The sequence below is a fragment of the Grampus griseus genome (assembly GCF_964374135.1).
Source record: "Grampus griseus genome assembly, chromosome: 8".
NCBI lineage: Eukaryota > Metazoa > Chordata > Mammalia > Artiodactyla > Delphinidae > Grampus > Grampus griseus.
In genome coordinates, this window is record NC_139002.1 from 72,602,847 (window position 1) to 72,621,411 (window position 18,565).

The 18,565-nt window shown below is 50.3% G+C and overlaps 1 protein-coding gene across 2 annotated transcripts in view; it reads right to left on the bottom strand.

The window, feature by feature from the left end:
* Positions 1 to 3,480: 3,480 nt before the first annotated feature.
* SERGEF (secretion regulating guanine nucleotide exchange factor) overlaps positions 3,481 to 18,565 on the bottom strand; it is a 218,745-nt gene continuing 203,660 nt past the window's right edge. For both annotated transcript variants that reach the window (XM_082660681.1, XM_082660682.1), the window contains exon 11: positions 3,481 to 3,833. In XM_082660681.1, the coding sequence (XP_082516807.1) occupies positions 3,490 to 3,833 (344 nt within the window). In that variant the 3' untranslated portion in view covers positions 3,481 to 3,489. The remainder of the gene's footprint in view (positions 3,834 to 18,565) is intronic.

Here is an 18,565-nt window from a genome sequence, read left to right on the forward strand (position 1 = left end):
AGCTAATTGAGGCCTTGCTGGGGCTGGAGATGGAATTGATTGGAACACTGGTCCTGAATCCCAGGGCCCTCAGGCCATGGGTATGACCGAAGGCCCACTGACACACTGCTCTGAGCCTTCCACGCACACATCTGACCACCTCAATTTTCTGCACAAACACCTGTTGCCCTAAGAATGAAGTCAGAGCTCCTTAAATTGGCTAGCAAGGCCCCCCGGCTCTCCTCTCCCAACTCTCACCTCTCCGTGCTCTGGCCGCTGGGAAATTCGAACCCTGCCGCAGTTATACGTGTGCCCCTTAGGACCTGGAACCCCATCCCATTTCCTGACTCACTGTCTACCTCCCAACTTCAATTTCTCACTAAGTCACTTCACTCAGAAGTGGTGGATGGTGATGGAGGGCTTTACTCTGAGCCCCAGGCCTGGATTCACCGTTCTCAAGCACAGCCTCATCGAATTTTGGCCTGATGGTCCACTGGGACCGAAGGTGGTAGGGCGTCAAAGGAAGCCGGGGTGCCTGCAAGGGGAGACTGTGTGTGGTAGGTTAGGATGTAAACATCCTGCTCACGCCTGGTACGTGGCTGCCCTTCGACAATCACTGCAGGGGCTGCGGGCCCAAGACCTATGAGCACACGATGGGGTCTCACTCCCCTCTCCTTTTCCCTTCCCTCGTTCTCATGGGGTGCGGCGGTGGCGGGGTGAGGGATATGAAGGCCAATCAACTTAGTCTATAGGGAAAAAAAGTCATTCTTAGAAATGAGTGGGCATTTTCTCATTAGCTAATCACTGTCAAATGGTTGTGCTATCCACAGCGTAGTTATCAAACATCTGTAAGAGATGAAAGCAGAGGATGGGTAGGGGTGAGGGGATCGCAGAACCCACTCGTTTAGCCTCCTCACCTATGGTGACCCTAACATGCTTATTGGGTACTTTCTCTGTCCCAGGACCTGTCCTTAATGAAGGGATTCCAGAATTGACCAAGACCTGGTCCCTTGCTCTTGAAGAGCTCAGAATCTAGCAGAAATGAGGGGCTTGGACATCTACAAGTCTGAGAATAACCAGTAGGGTTCAAAGGGTCCAGAAAAGAGTCTGGGAGACACTGTCAACAGACCCTCACCCCGCTGGTGCTTTCAGGCACTCATCAATCTGGCCAGTGAACTGATGCAGAGAAGCCCGTCCGTCACTGTTGGGGAGGGAGAAATGGAGGAACTGGAGGGAACTGGACAGTCTGTGGTGCCATCCGGTGCCAAGAGCCATTCACTCTTGCATGCATGGATTAGCTGGGTTCCACATGCTTCTAAGAAGGGTCTGGCTCAGGTTCCGTGCAAGGCTCCGAGATTTAGGGCTGAGGCACCACCCCACCCTGTTTTAGGCTGGGAAGGAGCCCCGAGACACTTTCTTGTGCCCATAGGGAAGCCTTGGGAGGGGCATTAGAGCTCAGCAGCAGAGGACTTGGGATTTGGGTTTCTCCCAGCAAGTGCTGAAAGAGGTAGGGGGAACTCTGCACGGCCGTGCAGCGCGAGTGTGCGCTCCTCGGGAGTGTAAACCCTGTCTGGGAGGCATGGGCCTGAGGACTTACCCACATGGGATGGCCTTCCAGTGCAGACCACCCGGTCTGTAGGACAGTGGGTGGTGGCCAGTAATGGTGGACTTGCTCCACTCTGGGTCATCTCTGGGCCATCCAATTACTCCATCTCTGAAGGCTGGGTCACCTTGGCCAGACCAGCTCAGAGTGCACAGAGATGTCCTTCCTTCCATTCTGCAAGGGCTTTAGAGCTGTACTGGCCTCTGCTGGTTCTGGGAGGTGGGGGGGACAAAGGGCTTTGCTGGCCAGGGCAGCGATGTTTCTAGGGTACGATACTGGGGGCAGGACTCCACGTGCTGGTGTTCAAGGTCAGCCAGTGGCCGTGGGTGGTCTCTAGGTGCAGGCCTGGGGAGCTCAGGATGGCCCTAATCCCCAGTTTCCTGAGTCGAACCCCCACTGGTCCCAGGGCCACCCCTTGTCTGCCCTCCTTGTCTGGCTCGAGGCCCTGGATGGGTCACCTCCCAATCAGGACCCTGCGCCAGGAGTGAGGTGTATGGCCTTGACATGGTCCCTTCCCCTTTTTAGGCCTCTGTTTTCCCACATGAACAATGAAAACGTTGGATAAGATCAGTGGTTTTAAAACTTTCTCAAGGACCCCTTTGTCAAGTGAACTCTTACGTGAAGCCTGTTACACAGTGTAGATTGAAATGAGGCTACTGTGAATAAGGTGGGGGGGGGACCCAGACCTCTGTCTACTTGGCCTTCGTTTCCCCACAGCCCACAAGGTGGCCACTGAGTTCTCAGGAGAATGCTGTCAGTCTCAGGAGACTGCTAGGGTTCTAGAATGCAGTTTGACGGCCACTAGGCTAGAAGGTCATTACAGGTCCTCCAGCTGTGGTGTCCTGGGGTTTCATAACATCCTCAAGCCCTTGGAGCCTAGTGCTCCCAGATCTAAACGCTCTCCTGAGTCACAGGGAGGTGGTGTGGGACACGCCACAACCCTGGCTGGCTAGCTGGAGACACTGCCACTCAGTCCTCTGGGGAAAGCCACTTTCTGAGGCCCTCTGGCCAAAGGCCTGCTGCCAGCCACAGCAGAGAGAAAGCTGCTATGTCCGCCAGAGCCATAGCTGCCACCCGGGGAAGCCTGAGGCCTGGGGTCTGGCCTGCTCCCCATTTCATGTGAGGGCCCTCCTCCTGCAGAGGCCAGGACCTGGGGGCAGATGTCAGGGGTCAGGGTCTTTCCCTGCAGAACCCCCTTCCCACGCTGTGTCTGTCCCTCACCCGAAACTACAGCTTGGCAATTACAGTCACACAGACTAGCTCCAGAGTCCTTCCTGGCTCAGATGAAGACATTGATCTTAGGAGTTTCATTGGTTCTAGATTCCTTTGTTTGTCCCATGGATCTCCTCTGCCCGGTCTTTCCAGAAGTTTTGTCTCTTCCTCCACTTACTCATCTATACTTCCTCCACCCCCCACCCTCCCTCCAGAGCCTTCTCCCTTAGTCCTGGTCACCAAGACAAGAACTCCTTCCTGTCCAAGTAACCAGCCACCTGATCAGGGTTCCTCGATATCCTTGAACCAGCAAACTACATGCTCTGGGTGCTGAGAATGAGATCCCAGGAGAGGCTTGTGGCTGCCCTAAGCATGGCCTATAGGAACCTTTGTCTTGCTGAATCAAAGCCTGCTGGGGCAAAACAACCACTGGGGACAGAGCTGGGCTTTCTGTCCTCACCAGCTAGGGACAGGCTGGAGCCTCCCTCTGCTTCCCATGTCCTTGGGTGAGGACTGAACCCTCATTCTCACATGCTGGGCAGAAAGGATGTCCATTCCTTGAGCCCAGACACGGGGCTCCTATCGTTCCCGTCTGGTCAGCCCACCCAGAGTGCCTCCTGAATCCTTCGCAGGCCAACACCGCAACCTGACAAAGCATTTCTCTGGGGACACTTTGGGTGGGTAAAGTTGCTTTATTAAAGGGTCTCTGTCACAAGCCCCCCATTTCTGAACCTGTCAGATTGGCTTTGGGGAGAAGCTTCTGCATGTCTGTCTTTCCAGTTTCTCTCTTGGTCCATGGCTTCTTGAGATCCGGCTTCCTTGGTGGCATCTGGGAAAGGATCAGTGTCCCTGGGGCGCTGGCCCAGGGCAGGGAGGGCTGGCCGCTGGCAGAGGGCCAGGGAGTGGCCGGCCCCACAGCCCACGCGGAGTCCCGACAATGACTGCAGAGCTGGCACGGGCTTTGGGGCCCAGACGTTGGCTTCGGTGCCGTCCCCGCACATGCCGTGCTCGTTCCAGCCCCAAGAGTAACACGTCCCGCCTGCGAGGGAGAGACGAGACTGCTGTAGACATGGTTCTGGGGAACAGGGCCAAAACACTCACCCTGGGGGCGCAGGTGTCACCGCAAACCCCCAGTTTACGCAGGAAGAAACCAAAGCTCAGCCACACCTGGGGGCCCGCTCGCCATCTCTGCTTCCTCCCCTGCCCTCCTAAGTCTGCTCTTTTCTTCACTCCCACCAGCCCACAACCATTCAGGTCCCAAACCTGGCTCTCCTCCGTGGCCCCTCCCTCAGTGCCACCTCCCACCCCCACACCTGCATCTCCCCCCACCACGAACACACACACACAATCCTAGACCTGCCAATTCTGCCTCCGAAAGTCTCTCAAATCCTTCCACACCTCTCCATCTCCACCGCCATCACCCTGATCCCAACCCCATTTTCCCTCATCTGGGCCACACCAGTAGCCAACTAACTAACTGGGCTGCTCGCCAGCAACTCTGATCTTCAAAGAGCATCAAAACAATCTCTGAGGATGCAGATCTAACCAGGTCACTCCCCTGCTTCAACCCTTCACTGAGTTCCCCCACCCTTAAAGGCCTTTCCTTGCCTGTGAGGCCCTGAGTGATCTGGCTCCGGACCAGCCTGCTGGGGTCCCCCTGCACAACTCTCCCCACCCCACTGCATGCCAGAACCCCTGCCTTCCTTCAGTCCCTGAAATATGCCCTGTGGGGCCGGCCTTTCTCTCCAAGTCCTGGCTTTGCTGGGCTCCACAACCCCCATCCTCCAGAATCTGTTTAAATCATGCTCAGAGGCCAGATTCCCCGGCACCCGATCAACTTGGAATCTTGTCATTGCCCTTGTACTTTCCCTCACAGGCAGCGGATAGATGGTCTGGGTGGTGATGTGTTTACTATCCCCTCCTCACTAGATTGTCTGCCCTACAGTGAGAGAAGGAACACATATGTTCTGCTCACTGCCCTGTCCCCACCTGCGGCTCAACAGGGGTTTGCTGACTAGATCAAAGATTGAAGAACTCAGAGTCCTACGGCCAACCTCCAAGCCAGCATTCGAGCACAGGTCTCTCTGACAGCCTGTGATGCTCCCACCCCATCACAGCACCTCTTCCTGGGTTTTGGACCCTAACTAAACTCGCTCACACTTTTCTGTAGTTGTTTAAAAAAATTTTTTTTTTCTGGATATAAAAGTAATACATCTTCATGGTAAAAAGGGGAAAAAAAGAAAAATATGGATAGGTGTAAAGAAAAGCAGACTTCTAGAATCTTGCCCACTGCTATGAATATTTTACGTATCTCTTTCAAACCTTCAATCTGTGAAACTTGTAAATATTTGTGTATCTATTGTGTTGTTTTTATGCCTTAATAACACAAGCATTTCTCCGTAGAACTGGGAATTGTTCAAAAAGTAAATTTAAAATAATTTGAAATTTTGAAAAAGCTCAATATGCAGAAAAGTACAAAAAATAATTTAACAGAAAGACATATTCCTCAATCAGCTTCAGAACATTAGTTACCATTTTGCCATATTTGCTTCAATTATAAAGATACAGTTTAAGACCCACCTCCCATCCTTGGCCCTCCATCCATTCCCTCCTTCCTGGAAGTAACCACTATTTGAAGTTGGTGTACGTTACTTGCATGCTTGTTTTATATTTTTCTACATGTATGTGTCCTTAAATATTATATAAAAATTTTAGTTTGTTTTAAAGATTTACATAAGTAGTGTCATTCAAATATGTGTCTTCTGTTATGACTTGCTCTTTATACCATTGTTTTTGAAATCTCTCTGAGCTGATAGTTACAGATTTAGCTCATTTATTTTAACTGTGCATAGTACATAGCCCATTATGCATAAGTCATGTTTTACTCATCCATTTCCCTTCTGATGGACAGTTCTTTAATGATGATAATTGTTGCTACTTTATTACACATTATATATTACAATATATAATATACCATAATATTTTACTACAATACTATTACTACTGTTGCTACTATAAACAACACTGCAGTGAACATCCTGGAACACGTATCCTTGTACAAATTGGTGTTTGTGCACATTGATCCCTAGAAGTGTGATTGTGGCGGAATCACATGTTCACATTTACCAGGTGTGGCCAAACAGCTCTCCACCATGGCTGTAGTCCCATCATTTATGGTCCCATCAGCAACGGATATGAATTCGTTTCCCTCTATCTTTGCCTTTAAGACTCTTGCTATTCTGATTAAGTACATGTGATTAATTTGCATTTTCTTGACTACTAGTGAGATGGAGCATGTCTTTATGTTACTAGCCCTAAATTGCTTTTTCTATGAATTGCGTGTTTACATTCTTTGCCTGTTTTGCTCTTTGTTTGCCTTTTTCTTACTGATTTATAAGTATTCTTTGTATATTCTTTTGTTTATATAATTGTTATAAGCATTGCATGTGTCTTCTCCCAGGAGTCTGTGGTGTCTCTTCACTTTGTTTATGGTCTCTTTTGTTGTCCAGATTTATGTAAAATGACTGCCTAATTGCCCATTATGGAGATTAAACAATTTCCTTAACCTGTATCCCATTATCAGATAGATAGGCTGTTTCTAATTTTTCATTATTTTGTATAACATTTCTATGAACATCTTTGTGCGTGAATCTTTGTCTACATCTCTACTTTCTCAAATTAGATTCTTAGAATGGGAATTCCTGGTCAAATGGTATGGACATTTTTGAGATTCCTGAGTCTTGTTTTGAGTACTGCCAGAATACTTTGCAGAAAGGCCACTTGAATACAACTACAACAGTCTGTGGGACTCTCTGTATCACTCAGCATTGCCAGTATTCATTAGTTATTATAGTATTTAAGAACCTTTTCTAATTTGAAGACAAAAACGGTATCTCATTATTTTTATTTGTACTTTTCTGATTCCCACAGAAATTGAAAAGTAATTCTTATTTTCCTCACATATTTGAATTTCCTCTTTTGTGTATTGTCTGCTTAATACATTTTTCCTGTTTCATATAGAAGAGTTTAAGTGCTCAGACCCAAGATCCAGATGGCCTGGGTTCAATCCCATCTTCTCCATTTATTAGCCGTGACCTTGGGCAAGTTACTTAGCTTCTCTGAGCCTCAGTCCCCTCATCTGTTAAATGGGGATAATAATAGTACCTTTATCATAAAGGTTATAAATATTTATTCATTTATAAGGATTAAATGAGCAAGTATATATAAAATACATAGTATAGTAGTCCACCCTTTTGTTCAGGGGACACTTTCCAAGACCCCCAGTGGATGCCTGAAACCATGGAGAGTACCAAATTCTATGTATACTGGTTTTTCCTATACTCATGGGCATGTAGCACGTACAGTGTGGATGGGCTGGACAAAGGGCTGATTTACATCCTGGGTGGGATGGAGCACAACAGAGCAAGATTTCATTATACTACTTGGAATGGCACACAATTTCAAAGAGTTGTTTATTGCTGGAATTTTCCACTTAATATTGTCTGACTGTGGTTGACAGTGGGGTAACTGAAACCACTGAAAGCAACACTGCGGATAAGGGGGCACTACTGTACTAAGTGAAAATTTGCTGTTGTTGTTGTTCTCAAGAGCCTTATTGTTTTAAAGATTTTTATTTTAAGAATATTAATTCTATGCCGTATCTGGCATAACTATTTTTTCTCAGTTTGATTTAAAATTTTGTTTTAGGTCTTTTGATGTAAAACATAAAGTTTATGGTTCTAGGTAGTACAATTTCTTGTTTTTTTATCTTATCATTTCTTCCATAGTTTGTAAGAACTGAAAGCCTATCCCTATCCAGATCAGAAAATATTCTTTTGATTTTTTTCAATGATCTGAGTTTCTTAACACATCTTTACATTTCACTCATTAACCACTGAAAATCTGTTTTGCAGACCGCTCTTTCACAGAGGGAGGCTGGCTGGCCCAGGATTACCCTTCTCTTTCCTTTTCCCTGGTAGGAAGGCAATCATTAGCCAAGAGCTTGGGCTTGGGGAAACACAGATGTCTGCCTGTTTGGCACATGAATGAGGAAATGCACACAGAGAGGATGAACCCCAGGCCACAAGTCCTGCAGTTAAGCAGGAGTTTCAGCCAGGTGGATCTGAGGCATGAGGTGGAGAATGGAACAGGCTTGGTACCTGCGGGCCTAGCTCGGCACCTGGCATGGGCTTTGCGCCCAGCCCTGGTGAGTGGCACCAGCTGACGGTCAGCAGGAATGGGGGTGGGAGGAAGCCAGCGCTGACCTACCAGCAGGACACGGCACAACGGGCAGCTGGCAGGTCCCTCTCCTCCTGCCAAAGGAAACGCTCTAAGGAAGCCTGCTTGGGGCCGGGGTAGCCCACTGGGTTGAGAAGCCTGGCAAAGGCTCAGATGCAGTTTCCCCCAGTACTTCCAAAGAAGCTGACTCAAGGTTAGGTGCTTTATATTCTTTATCTCATTTAATTCTAACAACCTTGTGAGGCAGCCACGTTTTATAGATTATTCTCATTTTATAGTTAATGAAACTGAGGCGCTAGACCCAGACAGTGTGGCTCCGGCATCTGTGCTAAACTCTGCATGTTCTATACCAGGGCTCGCCAGAGTTATTCTATGAAGGCAAACAGTAAATACTTCAGGTTCGATGGTCTCATTCGGTCTCTGTTGCATATTCTTATTCTTTATCACAAGCCTTTCAAAATCATTCTTAGCTCGCAAGGCCGTACACAGCAGGCCCGTGGGTTGTACTCCGTCAGCCCCTGGTATATATATAATACATACTGTGGACTGTGCTATGCTGTCCTGGGTCCCACATCACCACACAGCTGTGTGACAATGGTACGTCTGTCCCCAGCTACCTCACAGGGTTGCTAGGAGGAGGCCTGCATGTGCTGATGTACATTTAATGCCCTGGCACAGTGCCTGACACATGGTGACAGCTCACACCCACGTATGAAGCAGACCATGGGGAAAGGAGGAAAAGGCAAGGAAGGCCATGCTGGTGGCAAACCTTCCCAGCAGATGGGAAGGCCTAGGGTGGAATGACAAGTCAGGGGTTCCCCAACACTTTAAACAAACCTCCTATAGAAAGAAACCAGGCTGCTGAACTCGGAGAATGAAAGATGGGCCACCCAGTAACAGAAGGACTCACACAGGACATTTTTCAGTTCTGAGCTTCTCCAGCATTTTAGAATATCTTTCAAGCACACCCCCTGTCCCTCACCCTCACTTAGGGCCACCTATTCAGCGGCACAGTGAAGATGGAAAGGCCGTCTGGACTCAGCAAGATGCTACTATGCAGGCTGTTCTCATGTAGAGGTGAGAGGAAGGACAGCCCATGATAAGCCTCTTCCTAAGCTAACTGGAATACGGGACACCCAGTTTTCGAAACAGGTGAGTTCATGATGATTCCTGGCATGACAGAGGACTCTCTGCAGTGTGCCCGGCACTCGCCAGGTTCTTGAGGACACTGAGATCCCGTCTGATTGGTCTAGATCTGTTTTACTGGCCCCGGGGCACATGGCTGAGCCTTGGGTGGAGAGCTCATAGTTACAGAGGGATTCCCTAGCCTCTTCAGAGTTTGGGCCCTTGCTCACAGGGCTAAGTGGAGTTGATGCAGGCTGTGACAAGTGACAAAGCTCATGGCCCACCACACTTGCGTCAGCCTAAGAGCCCTGCAGGCAGCGGAACCTCAGGGCTGGCAGGGTCCCCAGCACAGGCTGGACACAGTACCCAAATCTGTTCAGGTCTTGTGGCACCTGCTTGAGCTTCTTGGCAACCTGGGTCCTCACAGGGCCTTATGGTGCTGGGACTGCAGCCCAACTCTAGGAAGGCGGCAGCGTTTCTGCTGGAGGGTCTTGCCTAGGAGGGGCAAACACCTGAGTATGTGTGACAGAAGCTCCTGGTTGTCCCCGAACCACAGAATGGAGACTACCTTTCCCAACCTCTGTTGCGGCAGGGCGTGGCCAATGAGATTTGAGCTGAAATGTTCTGTAGTAGCTTATGGATCCTTCCTTCAAAGACAGATGGCGTGTGCCCTTTGCCCCTTCCTCCATCCTGTCACTGGAAATGTGGATGTGATGGCTGGAGCTCTAGCTGCCACTTCTGACCATGAAAATGAGGGCTACAACCTAGGGATGGTGCTTCTCAGTTTCACATAAATGTTACCTTAATTCTCACAGCAACTCTCTGAGGTGTTCTTACCTCCATTTTACAGATGAGGAAACTAGGCTCAGAGAGGTGAAAGAACTTGTCCATGGTCATGTGGCCGCCCTGGTCAGGACTAGGATCCAGGACTCCTGAGTCTCTGGCTCCTTCACTAGTTCCAAAATGGTAACAAAGTCACCGAATACTTAGTGTATGCCAGGCCCTGTGATAAGCACTTTATACGTATTAATTCACTAAATCCTCACAACAAGACTGTGAGGTACAGCCTAACACACCAGGGAGGTGGTATGAACTGTGCAAGGTCACATAGCTGGTGAGAAGCAGAGCTGAACTGAAACCCAGGCAGTAGGACTCCAGAACCTCTTCTGTTAATATATATTGTCCTCTCTAGCCAAACCTCTGTTCCTCGATAATGAAGAAAAGGTAGAGAGTCATGGCGCACTTGTACAGGAACAAGGTCAGTGATGGCAGGCCAGAGCTGTAACTGGTGAGAGAAGCACTCTGCGGAGGAGCAGAAACCCCTCCGAGCCCTTGTGAGCGCTGGGGCTGAGGCAGAGGCAGCTGCAGCAGGCCCTGCCGCACCCCACTCCCGTCCGCATCTGGTGGGGTGGAGAGAGGAGGGCGGGATGGTGCGAAAAGTTAGGCAGCCAATGGTTCACCTTGTCTCTTGCCTGTCAAGGACCTAGGCCTCACAAGGCCTCACAAGGACCTCGGGCACCAAGCAGAGAGAGAGAGAGAGAGAGAGACAGAGAGAGAGAGAGAGAGAGAGAGAGAGACAGGAGGGGTGAGGTCTGAGCGCCTCACACAGAGGAAGTCTCTGGATTCGGGCAGGTGGTCAATGCCAGTGTGGACGGAGCTGGCCTTGGAGCCGGGCAAATTTGGAAGAAACTTCTGAGTGTCTAGCTGCCCAAGCTCATGAGTATCCCACCCTTTGGGCAGTAATTGGTGGTCCCTAGGTCCTGCTGTGAGCAAGGAATTCAGGCCTCCTGAAGTGTTTTGGGTCTAGGTGGCAACCTCAGGACAGAAAGAAGAGGTTCAAGTTCTGATCCTCTCTCGCTTGGACAATTACAAAAGCTAGTTTCTTCTGAGGTAGCTGGCCTGGGTGGGGGAAACCAGGCTGAAACACAGCATGAACTAGGTCTTCCCATGAACAATTTCCTGTCTCCCCACTACCTACAATGGGCCTCTTATCTGGCTCTCAGGGCAGCCTGTCCCTCTTGGCCGCATCACCGCTCTTTCCTCTGTTCCAGCCCCATGGGCTCGCTGCTGCTCCCTGAGTTCACCCAGGCCTTTCACACAGTTGTGATTTTGCTCAGATGAATCCATTTATCTCATCATGTGGACGCCTCTTCTGGCTTGGGCCGTGTATGGACAAAACACCCCAAAGAGGAAAATCCAGTTTCTGCCCTGGGGCTCCCAGGCCACTAGGGTAGACAGCCATGGGGAATGACGATTACAGGGACCAATGGCATGTGTACGCAAGGAGGCTGGCACAACGGTGTTTACTGTAGCATTGTTTGTAATCGTGAAAGACTGGGGGGAAACCCCTAAATACTCATCAACAGAGGAGTGTGTAAAGAAACTACAGTTTGACCCTACTGTTGAATAATATACAGCTATTAAAAATAATGAGGTAGGGCTTCCCTGGTGGTGCAGTGGTTGGGAGTCCACCTGCCGATGAAGGGGACGTGGGTTCGTGCCCCGGTCCGGGAGGATCCCGCATGCCGCGGAGCGGCTGGGCCCGTGGGCCATGGCCGCTGGGCCTGTGCATCTGGAGCCTGTGCTCCGCGGTGGGAGGGGCCGCAACAGTGAGAGGCCCGCGTACCGCAAAAAAATAAAAATAAAAATAATGAGGTAGCACTCTGTGGCCTGACATGGCAAGATATTGCAGACATTTTTAAGAGAAAATAGGCTGCAGAACAATATAGAGAGTATGATTCAATTTATGCAAAGCCCCTATATATTTCTGTATGTATAGATCCTGAAGAATACATCCCAAACAGAGAATAGTCTCTGAGGAAGAGAGGGAGAAATGGGGGAAGGGCAACTGAGATTTTCTTTGTTGTGTGTTCATATATTTTAAAAAGCAGTAACACAGGATGATGATCAAAAAAATAACAGTATTTCTAACCGACAGAGGTAGCATAGAGAGGATGATACACTCTATTGGGAGGGGAGGCAGGTGACACTGAAAGTTCCAGGGGTTAATTCTTAGCTGGGTTTTGAAGGATGAATAAGAGTTTACCAGTCTTAAATAGAGGGTACCCACTGACATTTGCTCACTCTGAGCTGCCTTCATTGATCCTGATGGCATCCTGTTTGCTGCAGGAGTGAACTGTGGGCAGGTGTAGGGCTGGGTCCTCCTGGGCTGTTAGAAGGCTATTAATTTCACTTCCTCTGAGCTCTTAAGATACCCAGAGCTCTCTTAGCACACACACCACACTCCTCCTGGATCTCGAGGTGTTTCTATTTGTAACTGTGAGCTGGGGATGGGAGCCAGGTGCTGTGAGCAGGATACGCTCACCAATCAGCCCTCAGGCACATGGTACAGGCACTCAGGATAGAGCTACTGAGTGGAAGTGAATACCTCTGGGCTGTTCCCCTGCCCACAGTCTTTCTGAGCCCGCTGCTCTGTCTGGAGAGCAGCAGGGGAGGAGTATACACACACATAATGCTGAGATCAACTCCAGTCCTGTGCCTGGCTGCTTGTCTTTATTCCCTGATCTGTGACCAGAGCTGCCTCCTGGCCACCGGCCTCAAGAACAGAGAGCTGTGAGTCTCTGTCCCTGGTTACACTGCCCAGAGAGGGGCAGCTCCTACAACAGAACGGCCTAGAGAATGGCTGTGAGGACAACGGTCCCAATGGGCCAGTCTGAGGGAAGAGGCACTGTCAGTGCAGGACCCTTTCAATTAGTAGACCATCCATCACTCTCCAGGGCCAAAGATGCCCTCGAGGCAGGATCTGAAGCAGCAGAAAGAAGCCATTCCAGAATCAGGAAGTGGGGCTGTTAGCCCCCAGTGTTACTCTGGAGATATTTTGGTATTGTAGCCAAAGTTGCCTCAGGGAAGGCTAAGTAGAAGATGGCTGGCCTGGGGTCCTTTCCAGACAAGGATCCACGACAGCACTGAGAATGGGGTGAGAGGAAGAGATGGGGGATGAGGGCTAAAGGCAAGGAGGCCAGAGAGGACGCTGTGGCCATCCACCGAGTAAGAAAAGATGAGGGGTTTAGGAAGGTAATGTTTTAAACATAGCTGGAGTCTGGCCACTTCTCACCAGCCCATCACCTCACACTGGCACTCCTGCAAGGGCTTTCTACCTGCCCTCTCTGCTGCTTCTGTTGTATTCTCTACACAAAACCTGAGGGATTCTGTTAAAACCTGGCACTAAGTCGACATGGCACTGCTCTGCTCAGAATCCTCCAATGGCTTCTCCTCTGACTCAGATAAACAACAGCTGGCTTCCTCCTGGACCTCATGTCCTGTCAAGTTCCACCTTGCTGACGTCACCATAGCTACACTGACTTCCTTCCTGTTCTTCAAACAGTACTGGCCTCAGGGCCTTTGCGTTTGCCGTTCCTGCAGTCGGAATGCTCTTGTCCTGATGTCCACAGGTTCACTCCCTCGTGTTGTCATGTATTTGTTCAAATGTCACCTTATCTGAGAGGTCTTCCCTGACAACTCCATATGAAGTAGCAATCTACGTCCCACCCCATCTCTGTCTCCTCACTTGCTTTATTTTTCTTTATATTTTTGAGTGGTTATTTATTATCTCTCTCCTGACCAGAACACAAGCTCTTTGAGAGCAGGACTCTTTGTTTGCTACTATTTCTCAGCACCTGAAACTGTACTAACAGTTCATTAGTACTAATACCTGTTGTTTGAATGAATGAACACACAAATGAATGAATGGCTACCAAGAGCACGGAGCTGTCTTCTTCTCTCCCAGAGGCTAAAAGAGAGTCCACAGATGTGGGGAGGAGAAGCCACGGGCAGGCTGATTTCTGCTCACCATCAGGAAGAACGCCGTAAGGACTGAAGTCCACCCTGGAGAGTGGCAGGTGGCCTGCGCCAGAGGTCCTGAGCCCCCAGCTGGCGAGGGCATTCCTAACAGTGGGCAGATTCTGGGATGAGACAGAGCAAATGCCCTTCTGAGCCCGGCGAATTTGTGCGGCGGTGTGGTGGGTACGGATGCGTATGAGGGAGAGAGAGAGAAGGAAGGTGTAGGCAGAAGAGCAGAAGAGGGGGCCACACACCCAGGTCCTCAGGCTGGCTCCCTCAGACCTGACAGAGGAGCGGCCCCGGCTCAGAGGATAAATAAAAACGGGTTGAATTGATGGGTTTGCCCTCAGAGGTCTCGTTCTGAGGCTGCAAGGCTGGGACTGCTCTAGAACTTCTTGTAGCTTAAAACGTTGTTCAGTTCTCTCAGTAGTTCTCTATCCCTTTACATAAGAGGAAACTGAGGCCCAGAAGTGGGGCAGCATCTCACCAAAGGTCCCCCCCTACACACCTTCCCACTGCTATCTCCCCCTTTGTATCACTGAGGTTTGATGGTTAAAACAGCCCAGTGAGGAAGGATCTGGAAGGGAAAGAAAGCTGAATCTGAGACAGGTTCAGAAACAGCCAAGCTGGGAGGGGCGGAGGCCAGCCCTCCCCACTCCCACCGCAGGAGGAGGCGCTGAGGCTGCTGTGGCTGCGCGGCCGCGGTCACCTGCGGAGAGAGCGTGCTGCGGCACGTTGGCTCCACTGGGTGACTATTCTTAGATTTAGGGAGCTAGGGATGATGGATTTAGAACTTACGAGGTGGAAACGTGTTGGCCTGTTTTATAAACAACTGAACTCCTCCCCACAGACTGTCTTTCTGAATTCTGTGTTCTCTGTCAGAACTGCTAGCTTTCTGGGCTTCTTGGCTGCGCTGGGAGAAGGAACAGAAAAGGCAACTCAGGCTCTCGAGGGCCTACTATGACCATGTACTGTGCTAAGGGCTCTGTGTGACACATCTCATTTAACAGAGCAGCCCTGGGAAGGAGGTATTTTGATCACACTCTATTCATGAAAAAACAGACTCTGGGAGAGGTCCCAGAGGAGGCGCATGCCCTGGGATGTGGCTCCAGGGCGAGGCTGTGAACAAGCGGGCCTGAGGTGGAGTCTGGTGCTGCCAGCAGGGGTCTGGCTCTGGCGATGGAGCAGTAAGGGCACAGCATGGCACCTGTGGAGTTTAACCCCTTTAAGTGTTTTGCACATGGCTCTCCTATCCTCTTAGACTTCTTAACTCGGGTGATATATCATCCCTCTGTATAACCTGGTGGCCCGCCTCCATGGCCAGTCAGGGTCCCCTCCTCTTGGTAGGTTCCAAGTTGTCATCATCCCTCTAGAAGTACGTTCCCCAAACTGGCCAAGGGCTCTATCTAGATGCACACCTGGTCCCAGAGGCTGCCTGTATCAGTTTAGCCTGAAGCCACATTAGCCGTGTTGGAGTCCAAGTCCGTTGACTCTCCCCATAGCCCATGTCCAGCACTAAACTGTTTCTGCAGGAGCTGCTGTACTATGTTTCCTTGCAGCCTGGCCTGGGTGCTGGTGTTTGGACCTGACCGGAAATTTCAAGATGTCTGCAACAAATATCTCTGAGGGGCACCAGCAGAGGGGCAGGGGCACAATGCAGCTCTGGGGCCCGGAGAAGCCGGCCTGCTGCTGTTCCTGGAGCCTGGTCCCAGCAGACCCTCTCGACACTGTTCTCCCCACACCTGTTTGGGAACAACCCGTGTGCAGGAGAGGAGGCTGGGAGCTAAAGCAGTAATGGGGGTGGGTGTAAGAAGGTCTGTTCTGGAACCCAGCAGCCGGTCCAGAAGAAACCACACGCAGATTAGGAGGTTAGAGCACTAGAGTCCAGAGAAGCCACTGGATGACACAAACCTGAGAAGGAATTCTTCCTATGCTTTCCAATCACTTCATAAATGCCTTCTGAGTGTCTGCTCTGGGTTGGGTGCTGTGCCCAATTTAGCCCAATCCACTTGCTACGCAGCTCCTACACAGTACAAATGCTAGGTTAGGAGGTGGCCACCCATCCCACTGTGATAGCGCAGGGAGACGGGTGCCCTGGAAAATGTACGCCCAGAAAGGCAGCGGCTGATTCTTCAAAAGGACCAAACCCCCTTGGGGATACAGTCTGTCTCTTATTTATCTTTTTTTTTTCCAGACAGTCAACTTTTATTGAACTTCATGACATTAAAAAAATTATAGTACAAAATAGGAAGCAACTAAGGGATTAATACTTACAATTTATATTAATGCATTGTTTTCTTTTAAAAAATATTACTTTTTAGAGCAGTTTTAGGCTCACAGAAAAATTAGGCAGAAAGTACAGAAAGGTCCCTGCCCCCACTCATCCACAGCCTCCCCGCCATCCACAGCCCCTACTTGAGCAGTACATTTGTTACAGTCAGTGAACCTACAGTGACACATCGTTATGACCCAAAGCCCGTGGTGTACATCAGGGGTCACCCTTGGTGTAGTACATTCTATGGGTTTGAACAAATGTATAAGGACATGTTATCCATCATTATAGTTTAATGGCCCTAAAATTCTTCTGTGCTCCACCTATCTATCTCTGGTTTTATGTACCAGAGGTGAATGAATAAGTGAGTGGATGAACAGTTACAGAGTGCCCGTAAGGTTCAAGCACGGCTCTAGTGGGAGGGGTAGAGCAGAGACCAAGGCCCAAGGCTCCTGTCCTCAAGGGGCTTACGTTCTAACGAGGGACCAACGAGCAAGCAGACATACAAATCATCAGCGTGTGGCTAGCAATAAGAGTTAGGAAGAAACCAAAACAGAGTGATATGATTAGAAGGACAGGTCGTAGGAAGTTCTCTCCGGTAAGGTGGCCTCTGAACTGTGACCTGAAAGTTGAGGAAGAGCCAGCCGTACAATCACCTGGAGGGCGGGCTTTCCAGGCAGAGGAAACGACAAACAGAAAGGCCTGAAGTGGGAAGTTTTGCCAGTTCCAGGAACAGGCAGGAGGCCAGTAGGGTCTGGGGCCAAGAGCCAGGGGAGAGGCAGGCCTCCGCGTGAAGGGAAGGCAGGGCCTCGGGAAGGCTGGGGGGAGGCCAGGAGTGTTTTGTGGGGAGGCTGAGGAGCCACTGGAGGGTTTTAAGCAGTGGGTGATCAGGTCTGACTTACATTTGAAAAGGCCACTTGGTGAAGGACAAAATAGAGGGAGATGGTTCAGGAGGCCCTGCACTGCAGAGGACCAGGCCAGGCAGGACTGGGTGGTGCTTGGAGTGGGCTGGTGGCAGTGGGGACAGAGAAACAACTGGATTTACAATCTGTATTGGAAGTAGGGCGTGTAGGACCTGCCGATGGAATTTCACAGGGAGTAAGTGAAAGAAGGGTTCAAGATGGATTCCCTGAGCGATGGGTGGAGAGTCGGGCTGTTTCTCAAGGTGAGGAAGCCTGTGGGGAGGGGTCGGCTTGGGGAGAAAATCAAGAGTTCTGTGTTGGACATTTTAAGATGGAAGTACTCATTAGAGATGAATGAATGACCTGAGTGAGAAGCGGGAAACCATGGAAATAACAAATGGCAGGAGCTACCAGGTAAGCAGTGGGCAGCTCGGTGCGCTTATGATTCGATGGGGTCAATATATGGTGCCTTTATCACTCTGAATTCCAGTTTCTTGAATGAAGTGCACGACTGGGACAAATGCATACTACATGGGCTAATATATAAATTTCTTTCGTGAATGTCCCTACTTCATAAAAAACACATAACATTTGAAACAAAATTAGCACTTTGGATAATTATAACCCACTAGCCCGAGTTCTCCCACTGGTCCTGTGGGAAGCAGCATTCTTCTCTCAGGCTGGAGAGCGGCCAGGCTGCTGGGCTGGGATACACAGGCGCAGGGCTCCTCCCCTGGGCCGGGGCGTCAGCGGGAGAAGCGGCACTCGCAGAGGATGGAGTGCAGGCACCGGGAATGCTGCAGCCCTGCCACCAGACTCTCTTTGGGATGCCTTCTAACTCCGAGGAGTGTAAGGCCACCCAGACATGGGGGCCTGGAGGTAGCCAGCTCCGAGAGACCCTTTAGCCCTGGCCTGGAAGAAACAACTGCAGCTGGGGAGGCCTGGCAAGTGTCGCTGGGCTCCCTGCCTGTGTGACTGTTCACGTCCCCAGCAGGGGCTACTCAGCCTCCTGTGGGCTCGGTCCCAGGTGACAGATTCCCTTCCCAGACAAGGGGGCTGGAGGCTCTAAGGCTGAAGCCAGGCATGTGTCCCCAGGGTGCAAATCCTCCAGTGGCACCCCAGCTCAGAAGGAAATCCAAAGCTTGGCTCTTGGTCTCTAAGGTTCCACACCATCTGGTCCCCAGCTCCCTTCCCTCCACTGCTGCCACTCTCATCCTCACTCACTCCTCTCCAGCCACACCGGCCTCCTTGCTGTTCCTCCAACTGGCCAGGCACGCTTCCAGAGTTAGCTTTCACACTGGCCATTCACTGTGCCTGGAATGCTCCTCCCTAGATATCCACACGGTTCTTTCTCTCCCTCCTTTCATTTGGGTCTTAGTTCAAATGTCACCTTCTCAGAGGACCTTCCCTGACCACTCAACCCCATCCTTCTAC